This window comes from Oncorhynchus keta, chromosome 25 (genome assembly GCF_023373465.1).
Source record: "Oncorhynchus keta strain PuntledgeMale-10-30-2019 chromosome 25, Oket_V2, whole genome shotgun sequence".
Classification (NCBI taxonomy): Eukaryota; Metazoa; Chordata; class Actinopteri; order Salmoniformes; family Salmonidae; genus Oncorhynchus; species Oncorhynchus keta.
Genome location: NC_068445.1, coordinates 30,746,751 through 30,774,537, shown reverse-complemented (window position 1 = coordinate 30,774,537; position 27,787 = coordinate 30,746,751). Strand labels below are relative to the sequence as shown.

The 27,787-nt window shown below is 43.9% G+C and overlaps 1 protein-coding gene and 1 long non-coding RNA gene across 3 annotated transcripts in view; both read right to left on the bottom strand.

Moving 5' to 3' along the window:
* LOC118394092 (protein patched homolog 1) overlaps nt 1–27,787 on the bottom strand; it is a 172,495-nt gene that overhangs the window by 61,790 nt on the left and 82,918 nt on the right. For both annotated transcript variants that reach the window (XM_052479086.1, XM_052479087.1), the window contains exons 11-15: nt 26,092–26,190; nt 20,877–21,002; nt 12,695–12,813; nt 7,092–7,674; nt 6,135–6,444 (exon numbers count right to left, since the gene is read on the bottom strand). In XM_052479086.1, coding sequence (XP_052335046.1) covers nt 6,135–6,444; nt 7,092–7,674; nt 12,695–12,813; nt 20,877–21,002; nt 26,092–26,190 — 1,237 coding nt within the window. The remainder of the gene's footprint in view (nt 1–6,134; nt 6,445–7,091; nt 7,675–12,694; nt 12,814–20,876; nt 21,003–26,091; nt 26,191–27,787) is intronic.
* LOC127911721 (uncharacterized) lies at nt 2,888–5,365 on the bottom strand. Its single transcript, XR_008079077.1, has 3 exons — nt 4,573–5,365; nt 3,423–3,491; nt 2,888–3,023 (listed from the first exon to the last, which is right to left on the bottom strand). It is a non-coding gene; the product is annotated as an uncharacterized LOC127911721 (long non-coding RNA).

The window sequence follows — 27,787 nt, the reverse complement described above, 5'->3', positions numbered from 1 at the left end:
AGTCCAGCAGTCATTTGATAGAGTAAAAACATTTCAGTGAGACAACTCAAAGGAGAAATCCATTAAAGCCAAGATAATGGAATTCATCCCCTTGACAATCAACCGTTCTCTGTCGTGGGTGATGTTGGCTTTCACCGACTGGTCGAGCACCGGTACACACTACCAAGTGCGCTATTTTTCAGATGTTGCCCTACCGGAGCTACACAATATTAGCGTCACTACTATTAGCTTCACGACATACATACTATGGAACGCCGTTTGGGTCTTTGCATGTCAAAAATGATACAGTAGCACTGTCAAAAGATTTGCAAAAACGTCTGCAAACAAGCAAACACTGACCACAAATGATGTGCTTACAATGCCACGTTGGTAAAAGCATTGTTTGTTTGACCGCAACGTCTGGGTTAGCTAGCTAGCTTTAGCTTGGTACCTAGCTCGCACCAATACAACCAGCCTGAAAACAATGACCAGTAGAAACTGCAGTCATTTCCACTATTCTTAGCAAGGATTTAAGAGTCCTTGTGAGTAAGTATTAGCGAGGTAGCCGCTTGTTGTTCGCCTATTGAAATTGAACTTCAGTTCATGAAAATAAATAGCTAACCAGCTACTGAACCCTGTTGCCCAAAGCTAACATTATAAGCAGCCAGCTAGCTTCATCCGACTAGTGAGACTCGGCCTGACCGGGTTATGTGTTGTAAAGCTAGCCACAATAAGGATTATGCACAGTAGTGGAATTTGAGGTTTGCCTTCAAAATAAAATTACCTCTCTGAAAGAGATGCAGAAGGTTACAATTGGTGGAATCATTCAATATTTAGACTAGGTAATGTTAAAAAGGTTGGAATGTGAAGCAATGAAATGTAGCAAACAATCTACTCGGTGACACCCACAGAACAAAACTGTGAATAGTTTACACGAATATTAGCGTTGTAGCTCTTATTGCGGGACTGTGACCGTGTGTAATCACCTCCCCAGTCAGCCTATTGTCTGTATTGACATTCATGTTGCACTGTACAGCTTTACCTAAGGATTGGGGATTGATGAAATGGAATAACAGTCTACCCAATATATTTTTTCCCAACGTCCTCCTCCTCAGAGTTATCAGACTCCAAAACATCTAAGCAGTATTGTTTTTCCTCCGAAACCTTTACCCTTATCTTAACCATTCAGAATGAGTACCAACATTTAACCCTATTCCAAACCTTTACCCTTATCCTAACCATTCAGAATGAGTACCTACATTTAACCCTATCCCAAACCTTTACCCTTACGTTAACCATTCAGAATGAGTACCAACATTTAACCCTATCCCAAACCTTTACCCTTACCTTAACCATTCAGAATGTGTACCTACATTTAACCATATCCCAAACCTTTACCCTTACCTTAACCATTCAGAATGAGTACCAACATTTAACCCTATCAAAACCTTTACCCTTATCCTAACCATTCAGAATGAGTACCTACATTTAACCCTATCCCAAACCTTTACCCTTACCTTAACCATTCAGAATGAGTACCTACATTTAACCATATCCCAAACCTTTACCATTACCTTAACCATTCAGAATGAGTACCTACATGTAACCCTATCCCAAACCTTTACCCTTACCTTAACCATTCAGAATGAGTACCAACATTTAACCCTATCCCAAACCTTTACCCTTACCGTAACCATTCAGAATGAGTACCTACATTTAACCATATCCCAAACCTTTACCCTTACCTTAACCATTCAGAATGAGTACCTACATTTAACCATATCCCAAACCTTTACCCTTATCTTAACCATTCAGAATGAGTACCAACATTTAACCCTATCCCAAACATTTACCCTTATCTTAACCATTCAGAATGAGTACCAACATTTAACCCTATCCCAAACCTTTACCCTTACCTTAACCATTCATTATGAGTACCTACATTTAACCCTATCCCAAACCTTTACCCTTACCTTAACCATTCAGAATGAGTACCTACATTTAACCCTATCCAAAACCTTTACCCTTACCTTAACCATTCAGAATGTGTACCTACATTTAACCCTATCCCAAACCTTTACCCTTACCTTAACCATTCAGAATGAGTACCTACATTTAACCCTATCCCAAACCTTTACCCTTACCGTAACCATTCAGAATGAGTACCTACATTTAACCATATCCCAAACCTTTACCCTTACCTTAACCATTCAGAATGAGTACCTACATTTAACCATATCCCAAACCTTTACCCTTATCTTAACCATTCAGAATGAGTACCAACATTTAACCCTATCCCAAACATTTACCCTTATCTTAACCATTCAGAATGAGTACCAACATTTAACCCTATCCCAAACCTTTACCCTTACCTTAACCATTCATTATGAGTACCTACATTTAACCCTATCCCAAACCTTTACCCTTACCTTAACCATTCAGAATGAGTACCTACATTTAACCCTATCCAAAACCTTTACCCTTACCTTAACCATTCAGAATGTGTACCTACATTTAACCCTATCCCAAACCTTTACCCTTACCTTAACCATTCAGAATGAGTACCTACATTTAACCCTATCCCAAACCTTTACCCTTACCTTAACCATTCAGAATGAGTACCAGCATTTAACCCTATCCCAAACCTTTACCCTTACCTTAACCACCCAGAATGAGTACCAACATTTAACCCTATCCCAAACCTTTACCCTTATCCTAACCATTCAGAATGAGTACCTACATTTAACCCTATCCCAAACCTTTACCCTTACGTTAACCATTCAGAATGAGTACCAACATTTAACCCTATCCCAAACCTTTACCCTTACCTTAACCATTCAGAATGTGTACCTACATTTAACCATATCCCAAACCTTTACCCTTACCTTAACCATTCAGAATGAGTACCTACATTTAACCCTATCCAAAACCTTTACCCTTACCTTAACCATTCAGAATGTGTACCTACATTTAACCCTATCCCAAACCTTTACCCTTACCTTAACCATTCAGAATGAGTACCTACATTTAACCCTATCCCAAACCTTTACCCTTACCGTAACCATTCAGAATGAGTACCTACATTTAACCATATCCCAAACCTTTACCCTTACCTTAACCATTCAGAATGAGTACCTACATTTAACCATATCCCAAACCTTTACCCTTATCTTAACCATTCAGAATGAGTACCAACATTTAACCCTATCCCAAACATTTACCCTTATCTTAACCATTCAGAATGAGTACCAACATTTAACCCTATCCCAAACCTTTACCCTTACCTTAACCATTCATTATGAGTACCTACATTTAACCCTATCCCAAACCTTTACCCTTACCTTAACCATTCAGAATGAGTACCTACATTTAACCCTATCCAAAACCTTTACCCTTACCTTAACCATTCAGAATGTGTACCTACATTTAACCCTATCCCAAACCTTTACCCTTACCTTAACCATTCAGAATGAGTACCTACATTTAACCCTATCCCAAACCTTTACCCTTACCTTAACCATTCAGAATGAGTACCTACATTTAACCCTATCCCAAACCTTTACCCTTACGTTAACCATTCAGAATGAGTACCAACATTTAACCCTATCCCAAACCTTTACCCTTACCTTAACCATTCAGAATGTGTACCTACATTTAACCATATCCCAAACCTTTACCCTTACCTTAACCATTCAGAATGAGTACCAACATTTAACCCTATCAAAACCTTTACCCTTATCCTAACCATTCAGAATGAGTACCTACATTTAACCCTATCCCAAACATTTACCCTTACCTTAACCATTCAGAATGAGTACCTACATTTAACCATATCCCAAACCTTTACCCTTACCTTAACCATTCAGAATGAGTACCTACATGTAACCCTATCCCAAACCTTTACCCTTACCTTAACCATTCAGAATGAGTACCAACATTTAACCCTATCCCAAACTTTTACCCTTACCGTAACCATTCAGAATGAGTACCTACATTTAACCCTATCCCAAACCTTTACCCTTACCTTAACCATTCAGAATGAGTACCAGCATTTAACCCTATCCCAAACCTTTACCCTTACCTTAACCACCCAGAATGAGTACCAACATTTAACCCTATCCCAAACCTTTACCCTTATCCTAACCATTCAGAATGAGTACCTACATTTAACCCTATCCCAAACCTTTACCCTTACGTTAACCATTCAGAATGAGTACCAACATTTAACCCTATCCCAAACCTTTACCCTTACCTTAACCATTCAGAATGTGTACCTACATTTAACCATATCCCAAACCTTTACCCTTACCTTAACCATTCAGAATGAGTACCAACATTTAACCCTATCAAAACCTTTACCCTTATCCTAACCATTCAGAATGAGTACCTACATTTAACCCTATCCCAAACCTTTACCCTTACCTTAACCATTCAGAATGAGTACCTACATTTAACCATATCCCAAACCTTTACCCTTACCTTAACCATTCAGAATGAGTACCTACATGTAACCCTATCCCAAACCTTTACCCTTACCTTAACCATTCAGAATGAGTACCAACATTTAACCCTATCCCAAACTTTTACCCTTACCGTAACCATTCAGAATGAGTACCTACATTTAACCATATCCCAAACCTTTACCCTTACCTTAACCATTCAGAATGAGTACCTACATTTAACCATATCCCAAACCTTTACCCTTATCTTAACCATTCAGAATGAGTACCAACATTTAACCCTATCCCAAACATTTACCCTTATCTTAACCATTCAGAATGAGTACCTACATTTAACCCTATCCCAAACCTTTACCCTTACCTTAACCATTCAGAATGAGTACCTACATTTAACCCTATCCAAAACCTTTACCCTTACCTTAACCATTCAGAATGTGTACCTACATTTAACCCTATCCCAAACCTTTACCCTTACCTTAACCATTCAGAATGAGTACCTACATTTAACCCTATCCAAAACCTTTACCCTTACCTTAACCATTCAGAATGTGTACCTACATTTAACCCTATCCCAAACCTTTACCCTTACCTTAACCATTCAGAATGAGTACCTACATTTAACCCTATCCCAAACCTTTACCCTTACCTTAACCATTCAGAATGAGTACCTACATTTAACCCTATCCCAAACCTTTACCCTTACCTTAACCATTCAGAATGAGTACCAACATTTAACCCTCATTTGACATTTGGAGAAATGGAACGATACAGATCATCAGGAGAAACAAAAACACTTTGAAATTTGACGTTTGGAGAACGTGGATGAATGTGTAATTCTGCCGTAAGCAACAACACCAGTAGCAGGTCTCTCTCTGTCTTTCTCTCTGTGTATGGTTGTGGTTTGTTTGCATGCTTGTGTCTGCTTGATCTGGAATCTCACCCCAAAGTGTTGAAAGTGTTCAATCTCTTTCAAATGTTTGAGTTGTGAGACTAGTAATCCACAGTTTATTAGTCAATGTGCCTCTGTTTTAGCCTTACACACACACAGAGGGATAATGATTGTGTAATTACACAGATTTCTCCCCCGCACTACACTATGAGACTTCACCAAATGCCTTGTTAAAAGACGTTGAGACACACCGTGCTACTTAGTGCTTTGTATAAGAGCAGGACAAACACAGTATTTAACATGTTTGTTTTTTTCTTTCAAGTAGAACTAGCTGAACTAGAATATCTCTCTCTACCTCTTAATTTCTCTCCTTCATGCTCTCTATCTTCACTTCATTCTTTCTCTCCTCCTGGCCTCCCCCTCTTCCCCTGTCTGCTCCACCTAGCCAGTAACTTGTTTCTGGGACAGAAAGGTGTAAAGTCTCCCCCTACTCGCTGTCTGGGTCAAATTGGTCCAGCCATCTCTTGCCGAGCAATATTAAACACAGCTCTCTGTAACTCACCCACTCTGCAGCTCCCGCCCAGCCACACACACGCACACACAAATGCACACGCAGACACAGATGAATATACACACGTACATGTACAAGCACTTCAACCCTCACTAGTTTCGTGTACTTGTCCTCACAGAGCCTCTAGGCTTAGTTCATGTTGCTGGAAAACAACTGCAGCTAATGAGGACAAAGTGTGTGTGTGAAAGCCTGTATATTTCTATGTACTGTATATGTATCGCCCCTCCTGGCTCACCTTGCAACCAGTCCCTGAAGTAGTGGAGCCACATGCGTGGTAGCTGTCCGTCGTCCTCTCGCAGTACATAGCGGACTGTGTTAAAGCTGTGGTGCAGCTGGTAGAGCAGTGGCTGGGCCTGGGAGTACTCCGCCCGCTGGGTCACCACGTACATGTTGTAGAAAGAGAAGAACTTGAACTGGGCCCCGATGAAGTCGTACTCGCTGGTCTCCCTGGGAACGATGTCGGTCAGCTCCAACCCGTCCCGTACCCGTGTGGTCCCATACAGACTGACCACCAGCAGGGCCAGGAACAACAGGATGACCACCACCTGGAGTGAGGGATGGAAGGGAGGAGGGAGCGAAGGGGGGGGAGTGATTGAGGGAGATAAGTGCACTACACCAAACACGGGTGGTCCTTTGCAGACTGATGCTCAGCAACCACAGAAACATCCAATGTGAACTGGAGATGAGTGTTAAGTGTAAAAGTTGTGCACTATATAGGGAATAGGGTGCCATTTTAGAAGCAGTCACACCACGTAGCTACCACTATCAGGACCTGTTTTACTATCCCAGTTAGTGACCCATCTCAACACCCTAGCAAGACTAATGTAGTGTTTGACTACAGGCTGAGTCAGTCAGGTCAGGAGGTCAGGTTAAGGGCCCACCCAGGAGAGAAGAGAAGTGTTTTTAGTCCGATACTGACCACCGACTGAAAGCCGGGTAGTCAGACACTACATTAGACTTGCTAGAGTGTTGAGATGGGTCACTAACTGGGATAGTAAAACAGGTCCTGATAGTGGTAGCTACGTGGTGTGACTGCTTCTAAAATGGCACCCTATGCCTAAGAGATATGAATAATAGAACGTACTGGAACAGAGCTAGCTCTGTGGTTGACTAGCTCTGACTCAGCAGGCCGGGAGAGTTAGCCACTGCTAGTGAGGAACACGTACACACACAGAGAGACAGACAGACTGACCTTGGTGGTGGGCTGCAGTAGGAAGGGGGCGTAGTGCTTCTCGGCAAAGGAGGCCAAGGTCCACTGGGAGCAATGGGGTTCGAGACAGCGCAGCCCCAGAGAGGCCCCTCCAAACTGGGACAGCAGATCCCTGGTGGAGCTAGCACTCTCCCCCGACACACACAGCACTTCCCCCGCTTGGGGGGAGACCGTGGGGATGCCAGAGGATGACTCGGGAGGAGAAGGGACCGAGCCTGAACCACGGCTACCGTGGTTGTTGTTTCCGTGACTGGTGTTGGGGTTGTTGGCGGGGCCGGTGGCGACAGGCGTGGGTGTGAAGGGTTGTACGGAGATCTGCGATCTGGGTTCGGCCGTAGTGTAAAAGGCCTGAGTCCTGGGGTCGTACTCTGTCGTCAACTGGACAGTAGACTGCATGGTGATCTGAGTCTGCTGGGAGAAACCATGGCTGCTGTAGGACGGGGGTGAACTGCTGTATGTGGGAGGGGTGGTGTGGTAGGAGGGGGGAGGGGGGCTGTAGCGACTGCTGTCCACTCCGTCCACGTGGACCTGGGGCTCGATCTGGATCACCCTGTTAGCGCAAGGGCTGGAGGGTCATAGACAGAGAGACAGACCATTAGCACTGGGGCTGGAGTCAAACAGACAGACAGACAGACAGACAGACAGACAGACAGACAGACAGACAGACAGACAGACAATTAGCACTGGGGCTGGAGACACACAGAAAGACAGACAGACAGTTAGCACTGGGGCTGGAAACAAACAGAAAGACAGACAGACAGACAGACAGACAGACAGACAGACAGACAGACAGACAGACAGACAGTTAGCACTGGGGCTGGAGACAAACAGAAAGAAAGAAAGACAGTTAGCACTGGGGCTGAAGACAGACAGACAGACAGACAGACAGACAGACAGACAGACAGACAGACAGACAGACAATTAGCACTGGGGCTGGAGACAAACAGAAAGACAGACAGACAGTTAGCACTGGGGCTGGAAACAAACAGAAAGACAGACAGACAGACAGACAGACAGACAGACAGACAGACAGACAGACAGACAGACAGTTAGCACTGTGGCTGGAGACAAACAGAAAGACAGACAGACAGTGAGCTCTGGGGTTGGAGACAAACAGAAAGACAGACAGACAGTTAGCACTGGGGCTGGAGACAAACAGACAGTCAGACAGCCAGACAGACAAACAGACAGTTACCACTGGGGCTGGAGACAAACAGACGATCAGACAGACAGTTAGCCCTGGCGCTGGAGACAAACAGAAAGACAGACACACAGTTAGCACTGGGGCTGGAGACGAACAGACAGTCAGACAGCCAGACAGACAGACAGACAGACAGTTAGCACTGGGGCTGGAGACAAACAGACGGTCAGACAGACAGTTAGCCCTGGGGCTGGAGACAAACAGAAAGACAGACAGTTAGCACTGGGGCTGGAGACAAACAGACAGTCAGACAGCCAGACAGACAGTTAGCACTGGGGCTGGAGACAAACAGACAGTCAGACAGCCAGACAGTTAGCACTGGGGCAGGAAACAAACAGAAAGACAGAGAGACAGTTAGCACTGGGGCTGGAGACAAACAGACAGTCAGACAGACAAACAGACAGTTAGCACTGGGGCTGGAGACAAACATACAGACAGTTAGCACTGGGGCTGGAGACAAACAGACAGTCAAACAGAATGTCAGACAGACAGTTAGCACTGGGGCTGGAGACAAAACAGAAAGACAGACAGACAGTTAGCACTGGGGCTGGAGACAAACAGACAGTCAGACAGACAGTTAGCACTGGGGCTGGAGACAAACAGAAAGACAGACAGTTAGCACTGGGGCTGGAGACAAACAGACAGTCAAACAGAATGTCAGACAGACAGTTAGCACTGGGGCTGGAGACAAACGGACAGTCAGACAGCCAGACAGACAAACAGACAGTTAGCACTGGGGCAGGAAACAAACAGAAAGACAGACAGACAGTTAGCACTGGGGCTGGAGACAAACAGACAGTCAGACAGACAGTTAGCACTGAGGCTGGAGACAAACAGAAAGACAGACAGTTAGCACTGGGGCTGGAGACAAACAGAAAGACAGACAGTTAGCACTGGGGCTGGAGACAAACAGACAGTCAAACAGAATGTCAGACAGACAGTTAGCACTGGGGCTGGAGACAAACAGAAAGACAGACAGACAGTTAGCACTGGGGCTGGAGACAAACAGACAGTCAGACAGACAGTTAGCACTGGGGCTGTAGACAAACAGAAAGACAGACAGACAGTTAGCACTGGGGCTGGAGACAAAAAGACAGCCAGACAGACAGTTAGCACTGGGGCTGGAGACAAACAAACAGACAGTCAGACAGCCAGACAGACAGACAGTTAGCACTGGGGCTGGAGACAAACAGACAGTCAGACAGACAGTTAGCACTGGGGCTGGAGACAAAAAGACAGCCAGACAGACAGTTAGCACTGGGGCTGGAGACAAACAGACAAACAGACAGTCAGACAGCCAGACAGAATGTTAGCACTGGGGCAGGAAACAAACAGAAAGACAGAGAGACAGTTAGCACTGGGGCTGGAGACAAACGGACAGTCAGACAGCTGTGAGTGTATTTAACATGTGCCTCTGTGAGTGTATTTAACGTGTGCCTCTGTGAGTGTATTTAACGTGTGCCTCTGTGAGTGTATTTAACATGTGCCTCTGTGAGTGTATTTAACATGTGCCTCTGTGAGTGTATTTAACGTGTGCCTCTGTGAGTGTATTTAACATGTGCCTCTGTGAGTGTATTTAACATGTGCCTCTGTGAGTGTATTTAACGTGTGCCTCTGTGAGTTTATTTAACGTGTGCCTCTGTGAGTGTATTTAACATGTGCCTCTGTGAGTGTATTTAACATGTGCCTCTGTGAGTGTATTTAACATGTGCCTCTGTGAGTGTATTTAACGTGTGCCTCTGTGAGTGTATTTAACGTGTGCCTCTGTGAGTGTATTTAACATGTGCCTCTGTGAGTGTATTTAACGTGTGCCTCTGTGAGTGTATTTAACGTGTGCCTCTGTGAGTGTATTTAACGTGTGCCTCTGTGAGTGTATTTAACGTGTGCCTCTGTGAGTGTATTTAACATGTGCCTCTGTGAGTGTATTTAACATGTGCCTCTGTGAGTGTATCTAAGATGTGCCTCTGTGAGTGTATTTAACATGTGCCTCTGTGAGTGTATTTAACGTGTGCCTCTGTGAGTGTATTTAACATGTGCCTCTGTGAGTGTATTTAACGTGTGCCTCTGTGAGTGTATTTAACGTGTGCCTCTGTGAGTGTATTTAACGTGTGCCTCTGTGAGTGTATTTAACGTGTGCCTCTGTGAGTGTATTTAACGTGTGCCTCTGTGAGTGTATTTAACGTGTGCCTCTGTGAGTGTATTTAACATGTGCCTCTGTGAGTGTATCTAAGATGTGCCTCTGTGAGTGTATTTAACATGTGCCTCTGTGAGTGTATTTAACATGTGCCTCTGTGAGTGTATCTAAGATGTGCCTCTGTGAGTGTATTTAACATGTGCCTCTGTGAGTTTAATTAACGTGTGCCTTTTTGAGTGTATTTAACATGTGCCTCTGTGAGTGTATTTAACGTGTGCCTCTGTGAGTGTATTTAACGTGTGCCTCTGTGAGTGTATTTAACGTGTGCCTCTGTGAGTGTATTTAACGTGTGCCTCTGTGAGTGTATTTAACGTGTGCCTTTGTGAGTGTATTTAACATGTGCCTCTGTGAGTGTATCTAAGATGTGCCTCTGTGAGTGTATTTAACATGTGCCTCTGTGAGTGTATTTAACGTGTGCCTCTGTGAGTGTATTTAACATGTGCCTCTGTGAGTGTATTTAACTTGTGCCTCTGTGAGTTTAATTAACGTGTGCCTTTTTGAGTGTATTTAACATGTGCCTCTGTGAGTGTATTTAACGTGTGCCTCTGTGAGTGTATTTAACGTGTGCCTCTGTGAGTGTATTTAACGTGTGCCTCTGTGAGTGTATTTAACGTGTGCCTCTGTGAGTGTATTTAACGTGTGCCTCTGTGAGTGTATTTAACGTGTGCCTCTGTGAGTGTATTTAACATGTGCCTCTGTGAGTGTATTTAACGTGTGCCTCTGTGAGTGTATTTAACGTGTGCCTCTGTGAGTGTATTTAACGTGTGCCTCTGTGAGTGTATTTAACGTGTGCCTCTGTGAGTGTATTTAACGTGTGCCTCTGTGAGTGTATTTAACATGTGCCTCTGTGAGTGTATCTAAGATGTGCCTCTGTGAGTGTATTTAACATGTGCCTCTGTGAGTGTATTTAATGTGTGCCTCTGTGAGTGTATTTAAAGTGTGCCTCTGTGAGTGTATTTAACATGTGCCTCTGTGAGTGTATTTAACATGTGCCTCTGTGAGTGTATCTAAGATGTGCCTCTGTGAGTGTATTTAACATGTGCCTCTGTGAGTGTATTTAACATGTGCCTCTGTGAGTGTATTTAACATGTGCCTCTGTGAGTGTATTTAACATGTGCCTCTGTGAGTGTATTTAACATGTGCCTCTGTGAGTGTATTTAACGTGTGCCTCTGTGAGTGTATTTAACGTGTGCCTCTGTGAGTGTATTTAACGTGTGCCTCTGTGAGTGTATTTAACATGTGCCTCTGTGAGTGTATTTAACGTGTGCCTCTGTGAGTGTATTTAACGTGTGCCTCTGTGAGTGTATTTAACGTGTGCCTCTGTGAGTGTATTTAACGTGTGCCTCTGTGAGTGTATTTAACATGTGCCTCTGTGAGTGTATTTAACATGTGCCCCTGTGAGTGTATCTAAGATGTGCCTCTGTGAGTGTATTTAACATGTGCCTCTGTGAGTGTATTTAACGTGTGCCTCTGTGAGTGTATTTAACGTGTGCCTCTGTGAGTGTATTTAACATGTGCCTCTGTGAGTGTATTTAACATGTGCCTCTGTGAGTGTATTTAACGTGTGCCTCTGTGAGTGTTTAGCAGCTGAACATGCACAGGCGGGCAGGCAGACAGGCAGACTGACACGTAGACAGGTAGGAAGTCAGTCAGGCAGGCAGACAGGCAGACTGACACGTAGACAGGTAGGAAGTCAGTCAGGCAGGCAGACAGGCAGACTGACACGTAGACAGGTAGGAAGTCAGTCAGGCAGGCAGACAGGCTGACAGACACGTAGACAGGTAGGAAGTCAGGCAGGCAGACAGACAGGCTGACAGACCGGCAGGTGATGTTTAATAAAGAGAGAGATGGATAAACAGACAGCCAGACAGAAAACCCGACAGAAAGAAAACTCTGAACTGTAATTAAATGATCAGTGAGGGGATTTGAGGTAGAGAGAGACACTCAGCTGTAATCACATGGAAGAATACAACACACAACACACCTTTTTCAGCCACAGGGTGAAGTTCAGCGCTATAGCACGATTGAAATGTAAAGGTAATTTCCGATTGAGCAGACATATGCAGTGTTTACCATGAATCTCCGCTAACGCAGGAAAACTGCCTTTACACTTCTATCATGCTCTTGCGGAGCCCTTCAGCATTACGGATTGAATCAAGCTCATAGTGTGTGTGGGTTTGTGTGTGTAACCTGTAGAAGCAGCAGAAAATGTCAAAACGTCGGTCCTCTCTGCGATACAGGTCCATACTGAGGATGGCAGGAAAGATGAGCAGCACCATAGCAAAGTTAAACACCACCACCACCGCAGCCTGGTCAGGGAGAACACATACAGGGAACAAGGTGTTAAATGAACTCATCACGTTGCCATGACCTATGTGAAGGTGGAAGGGGGTAGTTCATATTGTTCCTAACCCTACCCTTATCGCACCGACCCCTCTAAACACACACGCACACACACACACATACCGGTATGCACACCCACATATACACACAAAGTGTACATATTTCATATCATAACACTGAAGTAAGACATAAAGTGAGTTAACCAACATAAAAAAATACTACAGCCTACTATAGAATACTATAGTACTTGGTTTCATAGTATTCTGTAGTTGTCACGGATCCCTCTGGAACTTTCATCACGCACACCTGTCCCCTATTCCCACTGATTAGTACTTGAAACCAAAATGTGCCCTTTGGTTTCCGTTGTCTGTCGATTATTGTTACAATGTCCCTAGGTGTGTGTGAGTACTTGTGTTGTGTGTTTTGGGCAGATGATGACGGGTCTCGTCCCCTGTGTTAATCATTGTGCGTGTGTGTATTTATACTTGGGACTCCTCACTCTTTTGTTTTGGGTTTCAACCCTGTGTTTTTGTTACGTGTTTGTTTGGTCTTCGTCCCCGTGCCTTTACACGGCACGCCGTAATTTGGGCCTAATAAAAAAAACTATTACGCATTCCTGCGTCTGTCTCCAGATCCTTCATGCCAACGTGACAGTAGCGAACTGAAGTACACTGTAGAATACTATACTCCACAATGCAGTATCCCTCGAACGTCTAGTGCTTACTATAGAATGTTGTAGTGTACTGTACAATGCTAAACTGGACACTACAGTATGCCGCGCTAAACTGGACACTACAGTATGCCGCGCTAAACTGGACACTACAGTTACAAAAGTCCTCAATTGTCATACTTTCTTTTTTATTTATTTTTTTACCCCTTTTTCTCCCCAATTTCGTGGTATCCAATTGTTAGTAGCTACTATCTTGTCTCATCGCTACAACTACTGTACGGGCTCGGGAGAGACGAAGGTTGAAAGTCATGCATCCTCCGATACACAACCCAACCAAGCCACACTGCTTCTTAACACAGTGCGCATCCAACCAATGTGTCAGAGGAAACACTGTGCACCTGGCAACCTTGATTAGCACGCACTGCGCCCGGCCCGCCACAGGAGTCGCTGGTGCGCGATGAGACAAGGATATCCCTACCGGCCAAACCCTCCCTAACCCTCCCTACGACAGAGCCTGGGCTCGAACCCAGAGTAGCGCTGCAGTACAGCGCCCTTAGCCACTGCGCCACCCAGGAGGCCCTGTCAACTGTCAGCATCCCAGAATCGCCTCTTCACTGCTGACGTTGAGACTGGTGTTTTGCGGGTACTATTTAATGAAGCTGCCAGTTGAGGACTTGTGAGGCGTCTGTTTCTCAAACTAGACACTCTAATGTACTTGTCCTCTTGCTCAGTTGTGCACTGGGGCCTCCCACAAGTCTTTCTATTCTGGTTAAAGCCTGTTCTGTGAAGGGAGTAGAACACAGCGTTGTATGAGATCTTCAGCTTCTTGGCAACTTCTCACATGGAATAGCCTTCATTTCTCAGAACAAGAATAGACTGACGAGAATAGACTGAAAGTTCTCCGTTTCTGGCCATTTTGAGCCTGTAATCAAACCTACAAATGCTGATGCTCCAGATACTCAACTAGTCTATAGAAGGCCAGTTTTATTGCTTCTTTAATCAGGACAACAGTTTTCAGCTGTGCTAACACAATTACAAAAGGGTTTTCTGATGATCAACTAGTCTTTTAAATTATAAACTTGGAATAGCTAACACAACGTGCCATTGGAACACAGGAGTGATGGTTGCTGATAATGGGCCTCTGAGATTGAGAACTGAGAGATTGAGAAACAGCTTCTATCTCAAGGCCATCAGACTGCCAAACAGCAATCACTAACTCAGAGAGGCTGCTGCCTACATTGAGACCCAATCACTGGACACTTTAATAAATGGATCACTAGTCACTTTAAACAATGCCGTTTTAAATAATGCCACTTTAATAATGTTTACACATCTTACATTACTCATATCACATGTATATGCTGTATTTTACACCATCTATTGCACCTTGCCTATGCCGCTCGGCCATCGCTCATCCATATACTTACATGTACATATTCTCATTCACCCCTTTATATGTGTGTGTATTAAGTAGTTGTTGGGGAAATGTTAGATTACTTGTTACATTTGTGTGTATTAGGTAGTTGTTGGGAATTGTTAGATTAGATATTACTGCACTGTTGGAACTAGAAGCACAAGCATTTCGCTACACTCGTATTAACATCTGCTAACCGTGTGTATGTGACCAATACAATTTGATTTGATGTGTACGCCTACGTAGATATTCCATTCAAATCAGCCATTTCCAGCTACAATAGTCGTTTACAATATCAACAATGTCTACACTGTATTTCTGAACAATTTGATGTTATTTTAATGGACATTTTTTTGTGCTTTTCTTTCAAAAACAAGGACATTTCAAAAGTGACCCCAAACTTTTGAACGTAGTGTATATCACAGTATACTATAATATTTTTTCATGTGTTAGAGTGTAAGAGGTGGACCCAGAGGAAAGAAAATGAGAAAGGGAGCGTGAGTATAGAGAGACAGAGTGAGAGGAGTAGAGAGATGAGGGTGGGGTTAGGCTGGGTCCCTGCCCAGAACACAATCTGGATCCTGTGTGGCTGCCAGACCACTGAACACACACACTACTCCTGTGTATGTGCCAGACCACCCAGGTAGACAGAGGCCTGCAGGGCTTGAGGTGATGAGCAGGCACTGGGGCTCGCAGACAACACACATACACACACCCCTACACACGTTCTCACTAATGCCAATTTACAGCATCCTATTCCCTCCCACTGTAACCACGACTTAACACCAACCAGACACACACACACAAATATACACACCGCTCTCTTTAGTGGGGTATCTTTATCTCTTTAGTGGGGGTATATTTAACCATTTTAGTGGAGGCTATCTTTCTGTCTTTAGTGGGGGGCATCTTTATCTCTTGAGTGGGGTGTGAATACTTTCTGAAAACACTGTACATGCATATGTGAGCGCACGAATGTGTGTCAGGTAAGCTTGGGTTTGTGAACAAGTGTTATGTGTGTGTGCGTGTGCGTGTGCGTGTGTGTGTGTGTGTGTGTGTGTGTGTGTGTGTGTGTGTGTGTGTGTGTGTGTGTGTGTGTGTGTGTGTGTGTCCTGGTTCAATCAGACCTTTGGGGTAAGTAGATCATGTTTGACAGACCCCTGTACTAAAGCCATCTGTCCACACATACTAATATTGGCTTCACTGTGAGAGTAGAGTAACGTCTGGCCTGTATCAGGAGAGAGTGAGTGTAAGTGAGAGTGTGTGTATGAGTGAGTGCGTGTATGAGTGAGTGTGTGTTTGAGTGAATGTGTGTATGAGTGAGTGTGTGTGAGTGTGTGTATGAGTGAGTGTGTGTTTGAGTGTGTGTATGAGTGAGTGTGTGTGAGTGTGAGTGTGTGTGTGTGTGTGAGTTGTGTATTTTGTATTTTATTAGGATCCCCATTCCTGGGGTCCACACAAAACGTGAAACATAATACAGAATGACATAATACAGTACATCAATAGACAAGAACAGCTCAAGGACATAACGACTTCGATTTTTTTAAAGGCACGCAGCCTATATATCAATACATACACAGAAACTATCTAGGTCAAATAGGGGAGAGGCGTTACTCCGCGAGGTGTTGCTTTATCTGTTTTTTGAAACCAGGTTTGCTGTTTATTTGAGCAACATGAGATGGAAGGAAGTTCCATCCAATAAGGGCTCCATATAATACTGTACGCTTTCTTGAATTTGTTCTGCATTTGGGGACTGTGAAAAGACCCCTGGTGGCATGTCTGGTGGGATAAGTGTGTGTGTCCGAGCTGTGTGTAAGTTGACTATGCAAACAATTTGGGATTTTCAACACGTTAATGTGTCTTATAAAAAGAAGTAGTGATGCAGTCAGTCTCTCCTCAACTCTTAGCCAAGAGAGACTGGCAGCATAGTATTTATATCAGCCCCCTGATTACAATTAATAGCAAAACGTGCCGCTCTGATCTGGACCAGCTGCAGCTTAACTAGGTCTTTCCTTGCAACACTGGACCACACGACTGGACAATAATCAAGATTAGACAAGACTAGAGCCTGAAGGACTTGCTTTTGGAGTGTGGTGTCAAACAAAAGCAGAGCATCTCTTTATTACAGCCAGACCTCTCCCCATTTTTACCACTATTGCATCTATATGTTTTGTCCATGACAGTTTACAATCTAAGGTAATGCCAAGTAATTTAGTCTCCTCAACTTGTCCAATAGCCACACTGTTCATTACCAGATTCAACTGTGTATGTCAGACATGTCTGTGGCGTGGTATGTGTAGTGTGCAGCTGGGCTTGTTGTCAGGGCAATGGCACAAGAACTCAGCTACCTCTTCCTGGGGTCAGAGGTAAAACAGCTGTGTGTGTGTTAAGGTACTCCACCACAGACACAGTTGAGAGAAGAGAAGAGAGAGAGAGAGAAGAGGAGAAGAAAGAAAAGACTGATCTCTCAAACACACATAACTGTTTCCCTTTTAACACTCCCCCCCCCCCCCTATGTCTCTCTCTGTCTACCCCCCCCTACCTCTCTTCACAGATTAATGACAGATGTGAGTCAAATCAGAACCCCCCATAACAAACAGCCATAACGCAGTTAAAGCCCCCCTACCACAGTTTCGGTAAAAAGCTGAGGGATGGGACTGGAGGAATGTAACCACTCTCAAATGCATAGAAAGAGCTATGGATGCAAGGACTGACCATCCAATATAAAACAATTATAGTTTTGACCATGTTTTGAGGCTATACAGTGTTTGTTTACATGTACATTGTTTACAAACATTGAAGTAAAATAATATTGTATTTTGGGTTCTGATAAGGTACGACAGCTGAACTAAACTCATGAGGCATTTCTAAATTATATTTTTCATATACAGTGGGGCAAAAAAGGTATTTAGTCAGCCACCAATTGTGCAAGTTCTCCCACCTAAAAAGATGAGAGAGGCCTGTAATTTTCATCATAGGTACACTTCAACTATGACAGACAAAATTAGATTTTTTTCCCAGAAAATCTCATTGTAGGATTTTTAATGAATTTATTTGCAAAGTATGGTGGAAAATAAGTATGACAATGATCAGCATGACAATGATCCCAAACACACCGCCCGGGTAACGAAGGAGTGGCTTCGTAAGAAGCATTTCAAGGTCATGGAGTGGCCTAGCCAGTCTTCAGATCTCAACCCCATAGAAAATCTTTGGAGGGAGTTGAAAGTCTGTGTTGCCCAGCAACAGCCCCAAAACATCACTGCTCTAGAGGAGATATGCATGGAGGAATGGGCCAAAATACCAGCAACAGTGTGTGAAACCCTTGTGAAGACTTACAGAAAACGTTTGACCTCTGTCATTACCAACAAAGGGTATATAACAAAGTATTGAGAAACTTTTGTTATTGACCAAATACTTTTTTCCCACCATAATTTGCAAATAAATTCATTAAAAATCCTACAATATGATTTTCTGGATTTTTTTTCTCATTTTGCCTGTCTTAGTTGAAATGACCTATGATGAAAATTACAGTCCTCTCTCATCTTTTTAAGTGGGAGAACTTGCACAATTGGTGGCTGACTAAATACTTTTTTGCCCCACTGTACATATGATAGATTTATAATTCCAAAAATGTATGTAGATTGCCCCTTTAACCACCTCGCTACCTGGATTATGTTGGAGAGGATTCCATTAAAGAACACCCTCTCCAACATAATCCAGGTAGAATTAGGAATTCCCCAGGGCAGCTGTCTTGGCCCATTACATTTTTCAATCTTTACTAATGACATGCCACAGGCTTTGAGTAAAGCCAGTGTGTCTATGTATGCAAATGACTCAACACTATACACGTCAGCTACTACAGCGACTGAAATGACCGCAACATTTAACAAAGAATTGCACTTGGTTCAAGAGTGGGTGGCAAGGAAAACGTTACTCCTAAATATTTCTAAAACTAAAAGCATTGTATTTGTGACAAATATTTCCCTAAACCCAACTAAATCTTGTAATAAATAATGTGGAAATTGAGCAAGTCGAGGTGACTAAACTGCTTGGATTAAACCTGGATTGTAAACTGTCATGGTCAAAAACATGTTGATACAACAGTATCTAAAATGGGGAGAAGTGCGTCCATAATAAAGCTCTGATCTGCCTTCTTAACAAGAAGTTAAGCTTTAATTTGGTGTATTTACTTGTGAATGTATGAAAGTTAAATATATCTTGTTTTGAATTCATTTCGCGCTCTGCCATTTCAGCGGATGTTGTCGAGGGGAACCCCTAGCGGAACCCCTAGCCATAACAGGGTTACCAACACTATCAACAAGGCAGGTCCTACAGGCCCTATTTTTGTCGCAGCTGGACTACTGTTCAGTCGTGTGGTCAGGTGCCACAAAAAGGGACTTTGCAATTGGCTCAGAACAGAGCACGGCTGGCCCTTGGATGTACACAGAGAGATCATTTTTATAATATGTATGTCAATCTCTTGACTCAACATGGAGGAGAGATTGACTTCATCATTACTTGTGTTTATGAGAGGTATTGACATGTTGAATGCACCGAACTGTCTGTTTGAACTACTGGCGCACAGCTTGGACACTCATGCATACCCCACAAGACATGCCACAAGAGGTCTCTTCACAGTCCCCAAGTCCAGAACAGACTATGGGAGCCTCACAGTACGACATAGAGCCATGACTACATGGAACTCTATTCCGCATCAAGTTACCGATGCAAGCAGTAAAATAGCAGTAAAATTAGATTTAAAAAATAGAAAAAAACACCTTATGCAACAGCGGGGAATGTGAAGCAACACAAATACAGGCACAGACAAGCATACACACACACACACATGATAACATATGCACTATACAGACACGTACACACACACACACAATAACATACGCACTATACACACACGTACACATGGATTTAGTACTGTAGATATGTGGTAGTGGTGGAGTAGGGGCCTGAGGGCACACAGTGTGTTATGAAATCTGTGAATGTATTGTAATGTTTTTAAAATAGTATAAACTGCCTTCATTGTGCTGGACACCAGGAAGAGGATTGGGTTCGGTGGACAGATATTGAGCCCATCACCAATCAGGCCACAAAAAAGGTCTAAGTTTCAGTTTGATGAATGAAGTCAATAAAAAGCTCCTGACAAACACACACACACACACCTGCAACACAACCACACACACACACACACACGCACACACACACACACGTGCAACACAACCACACACACACACACATGTGCAACATAACCACACACACACACACACACGCCTGCAACATAACCACACACACACACCTGCAACACAACCACACACACACCTGCAACACAACCACACACACACACCTGCAACACAACCACACACACACACACCTGCAACACAACCACGAGCACAACCACACACACACACCTGCAACACAACCACGAGCACAAGCACGCACACACACCTGCAACACAACCACGAGCACAAGCACACACACACACCTGCAACACAACCATGAGCACAACCACATGTAACGGATGTGAAACGGCTAGCTTAGTTAGCAGTGCGCGCTAAATAGCGTTTTAATCGGTGACGTCACTTGCTCCGAGACCTTGAAGTAGTAGTTCCCCTTGCTCTGCAAGGGCCGCGGCTTTTGTGGAGAGATGGGTAACGATGCTTCGAGGGTGACTGTTGTTTATGTGTGCAGAGGGTCCCTGGTTCGCGCCTGGGTATGGACGACGGGACGGTCTAAAGTTATACTGTTACACACACACCTGCATCACAACCACATACACACCTGCCACACAACCATGAGCACAACCACACACACACACTTGCAACACAACCATGAGCACAACCACACACACACACCTGCAACACAACCACAAGCACAACCACACACACACCTGCAGCACAACCACAAGCACAACCACAAACACACACAGGTACCTGCAGAGAGAAGGCTCGTAGGGCAGGTATAGGGATGAGAGCTGCCATGAAGAAAGCAGTGACGTTACTGATGGAGGTGAGAGCTACACTAGCCCCTGTCCTCTTCAAACACTCCCCTGTACGGTCCTACACACACAGAGAGAGAGAGAGAGAGAGGGAGAGAGGAAAGAGTTAAAGAGAGAGATAAAGAGAGAGATAAAGAGAGAGATAAAGAGTTAAAGAGAGAGATAAAGAGTTAAAGAGAGAGAGAGAGAGAGAGAGAGAGAGAGAGAGAGAGAGAGAGAGAGAGAGAGAGAGAGAGATAAAGAGAGAGAGAGAGATAAAGAGAGAGAGAGATAAAGAGAGAGAGAGAGATAAAGAGATAAAGAGAGATAAAGACAGAGAAATCCCTTAGAATTTCAACCTGTTCAGATAGAGGGCTACAAAACACAACACATTGCAAGAGGAGATGCATCATGACGCCAATGATGTGATAATAAAATATATTGCAGAGCATTCGGAGGGAAATATCAACAGCTGCAAAACATCTTAGTATGTTCCAACTTCCAACTTGATCTTAAGGCAAGTGTTTGATTGGATTAAGATATATGACAGGTGTCTGTCTCAGGTGTTTCGTAGGGTTGTGTTTAGGAATGGAATACATTTCTCTTATCTCTCCATGACACCTTACTAAGCTCATGAGTACAAAGACTGCATGCAGCTTGTGTGGCTTTTTAGAGGAAAGAAAACAACCCACTCTTTGGTTGAGAGTTTCCTTTTGCGAGGGTGGAAACCTTCATTTTTAACATGTATGAACACAGTAGTTAATCAGCAAGATTTGACTTCTGGGTTAACAGTTATTATACACACGCTAAGATCAAAAACACGATGCTCACACACATCTCACTAAAGTTCTGAATGCCCAAAACACAGTTCATCCCGTCTTAGCCCTATCTGCCCCGAATGGAGCGACGCAGAAACACACTCACACTATGTTTGTTAGGGTTGGGTGACGATTATGGACGATGATAGACAGCCAACCTTTTGACGGTGACGACATCGTGATGTGACAGACGATGGTTTAGGCTATTTGGTACATAGCTGGTGCCACACAGTAAATACCATGTGGGTGGCATTCCTAGTAACTGGCCTATCCCTACTGTTTGCATATTTCAATAAATATGTTATATGCAGAACGCAAGAGGAATTTAAGATAGACAGAGCAGAGAATTCCACCAAAGCAGCGCAAAATGAAAAATATATAGATATTGGAGCCAATAGAGGGCTATCATATATAACAATGTTTCATGAATACATCATCATGACAGGACAAGGTTGACGTCACCCAACGCTAGCGCGTGTGGAGTGTTGAGGACGTGTCAGACAGAAGAGATCAGGTTCATCTCTGTTTACTGTTCATCTGGGGAGAGAGGAAAGGGATCAGGTTCATCTCTGTTTACTGTTCATCTGGGGAGAGAGGAAAGAGATCAGGTTCATCTCTGTTTACTGTTCATCTGGGGAGAGAGGAAAGAGATCAGGTTCATCTCTGTTTACTGTTCATCTGGGGAGAGAGGAAAGGGATCAGGTTCATCTCTGTTTACTGTTCATCTGGGGAGAGAGGAAAGAGATCAGGTTCATCTCTGTTTACTGTTCATCTGGGGAGAGAGGAAAGAGATCAGGTTCATCTCTGTTTACTGTTCATCTGGGGAGAGAGGAAAGAGATCAGGTTCATCTCTGTTTACTGTTCATCTGGGGAGAGAGGAAAGAGATCAGGTTCATCTCTGTTTACTGTTCATCTGGGGAGAGAGGAAAGAGATCAGGTTCATCTCTGTTTACTGTTCATCTGGGGAGAGAGGAAAGGGATCAGGTTCATCTCTGTTTACTGTTCATCTGGGGAGAGAGGAAAGAGATCAGGTTCATCTCTGTTTACTGTTCATCTGGGGAGAGAGGAAAGAGATCAGGTTCATCTCTGTTTACTGTTCATCTGGGGAGAGAGGAAAGGGATCAGGTTCATCTCTGTTTACTGTTCATCTGGGGAGAGAGGAAAGGGATCAGGTTCATCTCTGTTTACTGTTCATCTGGGGAGAGAGGAAAGAGATCAGGTTCATCTCTGTTTACTGTTCATCTGGGGAGAGAGGAAAGAGATCAGGTTCATCTCTGTTTACTGTTCATCTGGGGAGAGAGGAAAGAGATCAGGTTCATCTCTGTTTACTGTTCATCTGGGGAGAGAGGAAAGAGATCAGGTTCATCTCTGTTTACTGTTCATCTGGGGAGAGAGGAAAGAGATCAGGTTCATCTCTGTTTACTGTTCATCTGGGGAGAGAGGAAAGGGATCAGGTTCATCTCTGTTTACTGTTCATCTGGGGAGAGAGGAAAGAGATCAGGTTCATCTCTGTTTACTGTTCATCTGGGGAGAGAGGAAAGAGATCAGGTTCATCTCTGTTTACTGTTCATCTGGGGAGAGAGGAAAGAGATCAGGTTCATCTCTGTTTACTGTTCATCTGGGGAGAGAGGAAAGGGATCAGGTTCATCTCTGTTTACTGTTCATCTGGGGAGAGAGGAAAGAGATCAGGTTCATCTCTGTTTACTGTTCATCTGGGGAGAGAGGAAAGGGATCAGGTTCATCTCTGTTTACTGTTCATCTGGGGAGAGAGGAAAGAGATCAGGTTCATCTCTGTTTACTGTTCATCTGGGGAGAGAGGAAAGAGATCAGGTTCATCTCTGTTTACTGTTCATCTGGGGAGAGAGGAAAGAGATCAGGTTCATCTCTGTTTACTGTTCATCTGGGGAGAGAGGAAAGAGATCAGGTTCATCTCTGTTTACTGTTCATCTGGGGAGAGAGGAAAGAGATCAGGTTCATCTCTGTTTACTGTTCATCTGGGGAGAGAGGAAAGAGATCAGGTTCATCTCTGTTTACTGTTCATCTGGGGAGAGAGGAAAGAGATCAGGTTCATCTCTGTTTACTGTTCATCTGGGGAGAGAGGAAAGAGATCAGGTTCATCTCTGTTTACTGTTCATCTGGGGGAGAGGAAAGGGATCAGGTTCATCTCTGTTCACTGTTCATCTGGGGGAGAGGAAAGAGATCAGGTTCATCTCTGTTTACTGTTCATCTGGGGAGAGAGGAAAGAGATCAGGTTCATCTCTGTTTACTGTTCATCTGGGGAGAGAGGAAAGAGATCAGGTTCATCTCTGTTTACTGTTCATCTGGGGGGAGAGGAAAGAGATCAGGTTCATCTCTGTTTACTGTTCATCTGGGGGAGAGGAAAGAGATCAGGTTCATCTCTGTTTACTGTTCATCTGGGGAGAGAGGAAAGAGATCAGGTTCATCTCTGTTTACTGTTCATCTGGGGAGAGAGGAAAGAGATCAGGTTCATCTCTGTTTACTGTTCATCTGGGGAGAGAGGAAAGAGATCAGGTTCATCTCTGTTTACTGTTCATCTGGGGAGAGAGGAAAGAGATCAGGTTCATCTCTGTTTACTGTTCATCTGGGGGAGAGGAAAGGGATCAGGTTCATCTCTGTTTACTGTTCATCTGGGGAGAGAGGAAAGAGATCAGGTTCATCTCTGTTTACTGTTCATCTGGGGAGAGAGGAAAGAGATCAGGTTCATCTCTGTTTACTGTTCATCTGGGGAGAGAGGAAAGAGATCAGGTTCATCTCTGTTTACTGTTCATCTGGGGAGAGAGGAAAGAGATCAGGTTCATCTCTGTTTACTGTTCATCTGGGGGAGAGGAAAGGGATCAGGTTCATCTCTGTTCACTGTTCATCTGGGGGAGAGGAAAGAGATCAGGTTCATCTCTGTTTACTGTTCATCTGGGGAGAGAGGAAAGAGATCAGGTTCATCTCTGTTTACTGTTCATCTGGGGAGAGAGGAAAGAGATCAGGTTCATCTCTGTTTACTGTTCATCTGGGGGAGAGGAAAGAGATCAGGTTAATCTCTGTTTACTGTTCATCTGGGGGAGAGGAAAGAGATCAGGTTCATCTCTGTTTACTGTTCATCTGGGGAGAGAGGAAAGAGATCAGGTTCATCTCTGTTTACTGTTCATCTGGGGAGAGAGGAAAGAGATCAGGTTCATCTCTGTTTACTGTTCATCTGGGGAGAGAGGAAAGAGATCAGGTTCATCTCTGTTTACTGTTCATCTGGGGAGAGAGGAAAGAGATCAGGTTCATCTCTGTTTACTGTTCATCTGGGGGGAGAGGAAAGGGATCAGGTTCATCTCTGTTTACTGTTCATCTGGGGAGAGAGGAAAGAGATCAGGTTCATCTCTGTTTACTGTTCATCTGGGGAGAGAGGAAAGAGATCAGGTTCATCTCTGTTTACTGTTCATCTGGGGGGAGAGGAAAGGGATCAGGTTCATCTCTGTTTACTGTTCATCTGGGGAGAGAGGAAAGAGATCAGGTTCATCTCTGTTTACTGTTCATCTGGGGGGAGAGGAAAGAGATCAGGTTCATCTCTGTTTACTGTTCATCTGGGGAGAGAGGAAAGAGATCAGGTTCATCTCTGTTTACTGTTCATCTGGGGAGAGAGGAAAGAGATCAGGTTCATCTCTGTTTACTGTTCATCTGGGGGGAGAGGAAAGGGATCAGGTTCATCTCTGTTTACTGTTCATCTGGGGAGAGAGGAAAGAGATCAGGGGGAAAATAAAAACAAGTAAATACGTGTCTGTGGTTCCCCTTCTACACAGAAACACACACACACGTGCAGGAACACGCAGGCACACGCAGGCACACACACGCAGACACACACACACACGCAGGAACACACACACACAAGCAGGCACATACACACTCTACAAACCGTTTTAGTACCCCAGACCTCAAGAGCCCACGTCCTATGCATTAGTGTATACAAAGTACGCTCCTATAGACATTTGAATATCTGGATGTGTGTGTGTGTATGTGTGTGTGTGTATTTTTGTGCGTGTGTGTGCGTCTGATGTGGCATCACAGGCAGACAGGCTCAGACACATTCGTCTAGGTGAGGGATAAAAGGAGGGGGAGACAGAGAGAGGGAGAGAGGGAAGGGGATGGATAGGTTTATTTTCAATCTTCCCCAGAGCCCATATCTAAAAAGTGTCTTAGAGGATCAGGTTCCCCCTGTTCATACACTCATATTCATTATGCTTTAAACTGGTCGCAGATTAGCTCTCAGACTAGTCCCTGCAGGCAGGGGTTCAAGAAGCCATGCCCACAGTGATCAGTGTGGTGTGGAAGCATAGTGTTGTTGTTGTGTCTCACCTCAAATGGGATCCTCTTGTTCTGTCCTGTCTCACTGAAGGCATGGGCCAGGAGAAACACATCATCCACACCTACACCTAGTGCCAGGAACGGAAGCACCTGAAACACACGCACACCAGTTAGTCAGTCTGTGTGTGTGATGTGTTACCGAAGTCTGAAATACAGTATGTGCAGGAGGCAGAGTTTGTAACCTTCAACTGATTGAACGGTAGTGTAGATAACATATCAAAAGTTTGGGGTCATTTCGAAATATCATTCTTTTAGAAATATATTTTTTTGTCCATTAAAATTACATCAAATTGATCAGAAATATGTGTAGACATTGTTAATGTTGTAAATTACTATTGTAGCTAGAAACCGTTTATTTTTAAGGCGTACTGAAACCTGATTAAAGAAGCAATAAAACTAGCCTTCTTTAGACTAGTTGAGTATCTGGAGCATCGGCATTTGTGGGTTCGATTACAGGCGCAAAATGGCCTTCTGAAACTCATCAGTCTGTTAATGTTCTAAGAAATTAAGGCTATTCCATTCGAGAAATTGCCAAGAAACTGAAGATCTCATACAACGATGTGTACAGTCGTGGGCAAATGTTTTGAGAATGACACTAATATTAATTTTCACAAAGTCTGTTGCCTCAGTTTGTATGATGGCAATTTGCATAACCTCCAGAATTTTATGAAGAGTGATCAGATGAATTGCAATTAATTGCAAAGTCCCTCTTTGCCATGCAAATGAACTGAATCCCCCAAATAAATTTCCACTGCATTTCATCACTGCCACAAAAGGACCCGCTGACATCATGTCAGTGATTCTCTAGTTAACACAGGTGTGAGTGTTGATGAGGACAAGGCTGGAGATCACTCTGTCATGCTGATTGAGTTTGAATAACAGACTGGAAGCTTCAAAAGGAGGGTGGTGCATGGAATCATTGTTCCTCTGTCAACCATGGTTACCTGCAAGGAAACACGTGCCGTCATTATTGTTTGCACAAAACGAGCTTCAAAGGCAAGGATATTGCTGCCAGTAAGTTTGCACCTAAATCAACCATTTATCGGATCATCAATAACTTCAAGGCAAGCGGTTCAATTGTTGTGAAGAAGGCTTCAGGGCGCCCAAGAAAGTCCAGCAAGCGCCAAGACCATCTCCTAAAATTGATTCAGCTGCGGGATCGGGGCACCACCAGTACAGAACTTGCTCAGGAATGGCAGCAGGCAGGTGTGAATGCATCTGCATGCACAGTGAGGCGAAGACTTTTGGAGGATGGCCTGGTGTCAAGAAGGGCAGCAAAGAAGCCACTTCTCTCCAGGAAAAACATCAGGGACAGACTGATATTCTGCAAAAGGTACAGGGATTGGACTGCTGAGAACTGGGGTAAAGTCATTTTCTCTGATGAATCCCCTTTCCGATTTTTGGGGACATCCGGAGAAAAGCTTGTCCGGAGAAGACAAGGTGAGCACTACCATCAGTCCTGTGTCATGCCAACAGTAACGCATCCTGAGACCATTCATGTGTGGGGTTGCTTTTCAGCCAATGGAGTGGGCTCACTCACAATTTTTCCTAAGAACACAGCCATGAATAAAGAATGGTACCAACACATCCTCCGAATGCAACTTCTCCCAACCATTCAGGAACAGTTTGGTGACAAACATGGTCTTTTCCAGCATGATGGCGCACTTTGCCATAAGGCAAAAGTGAT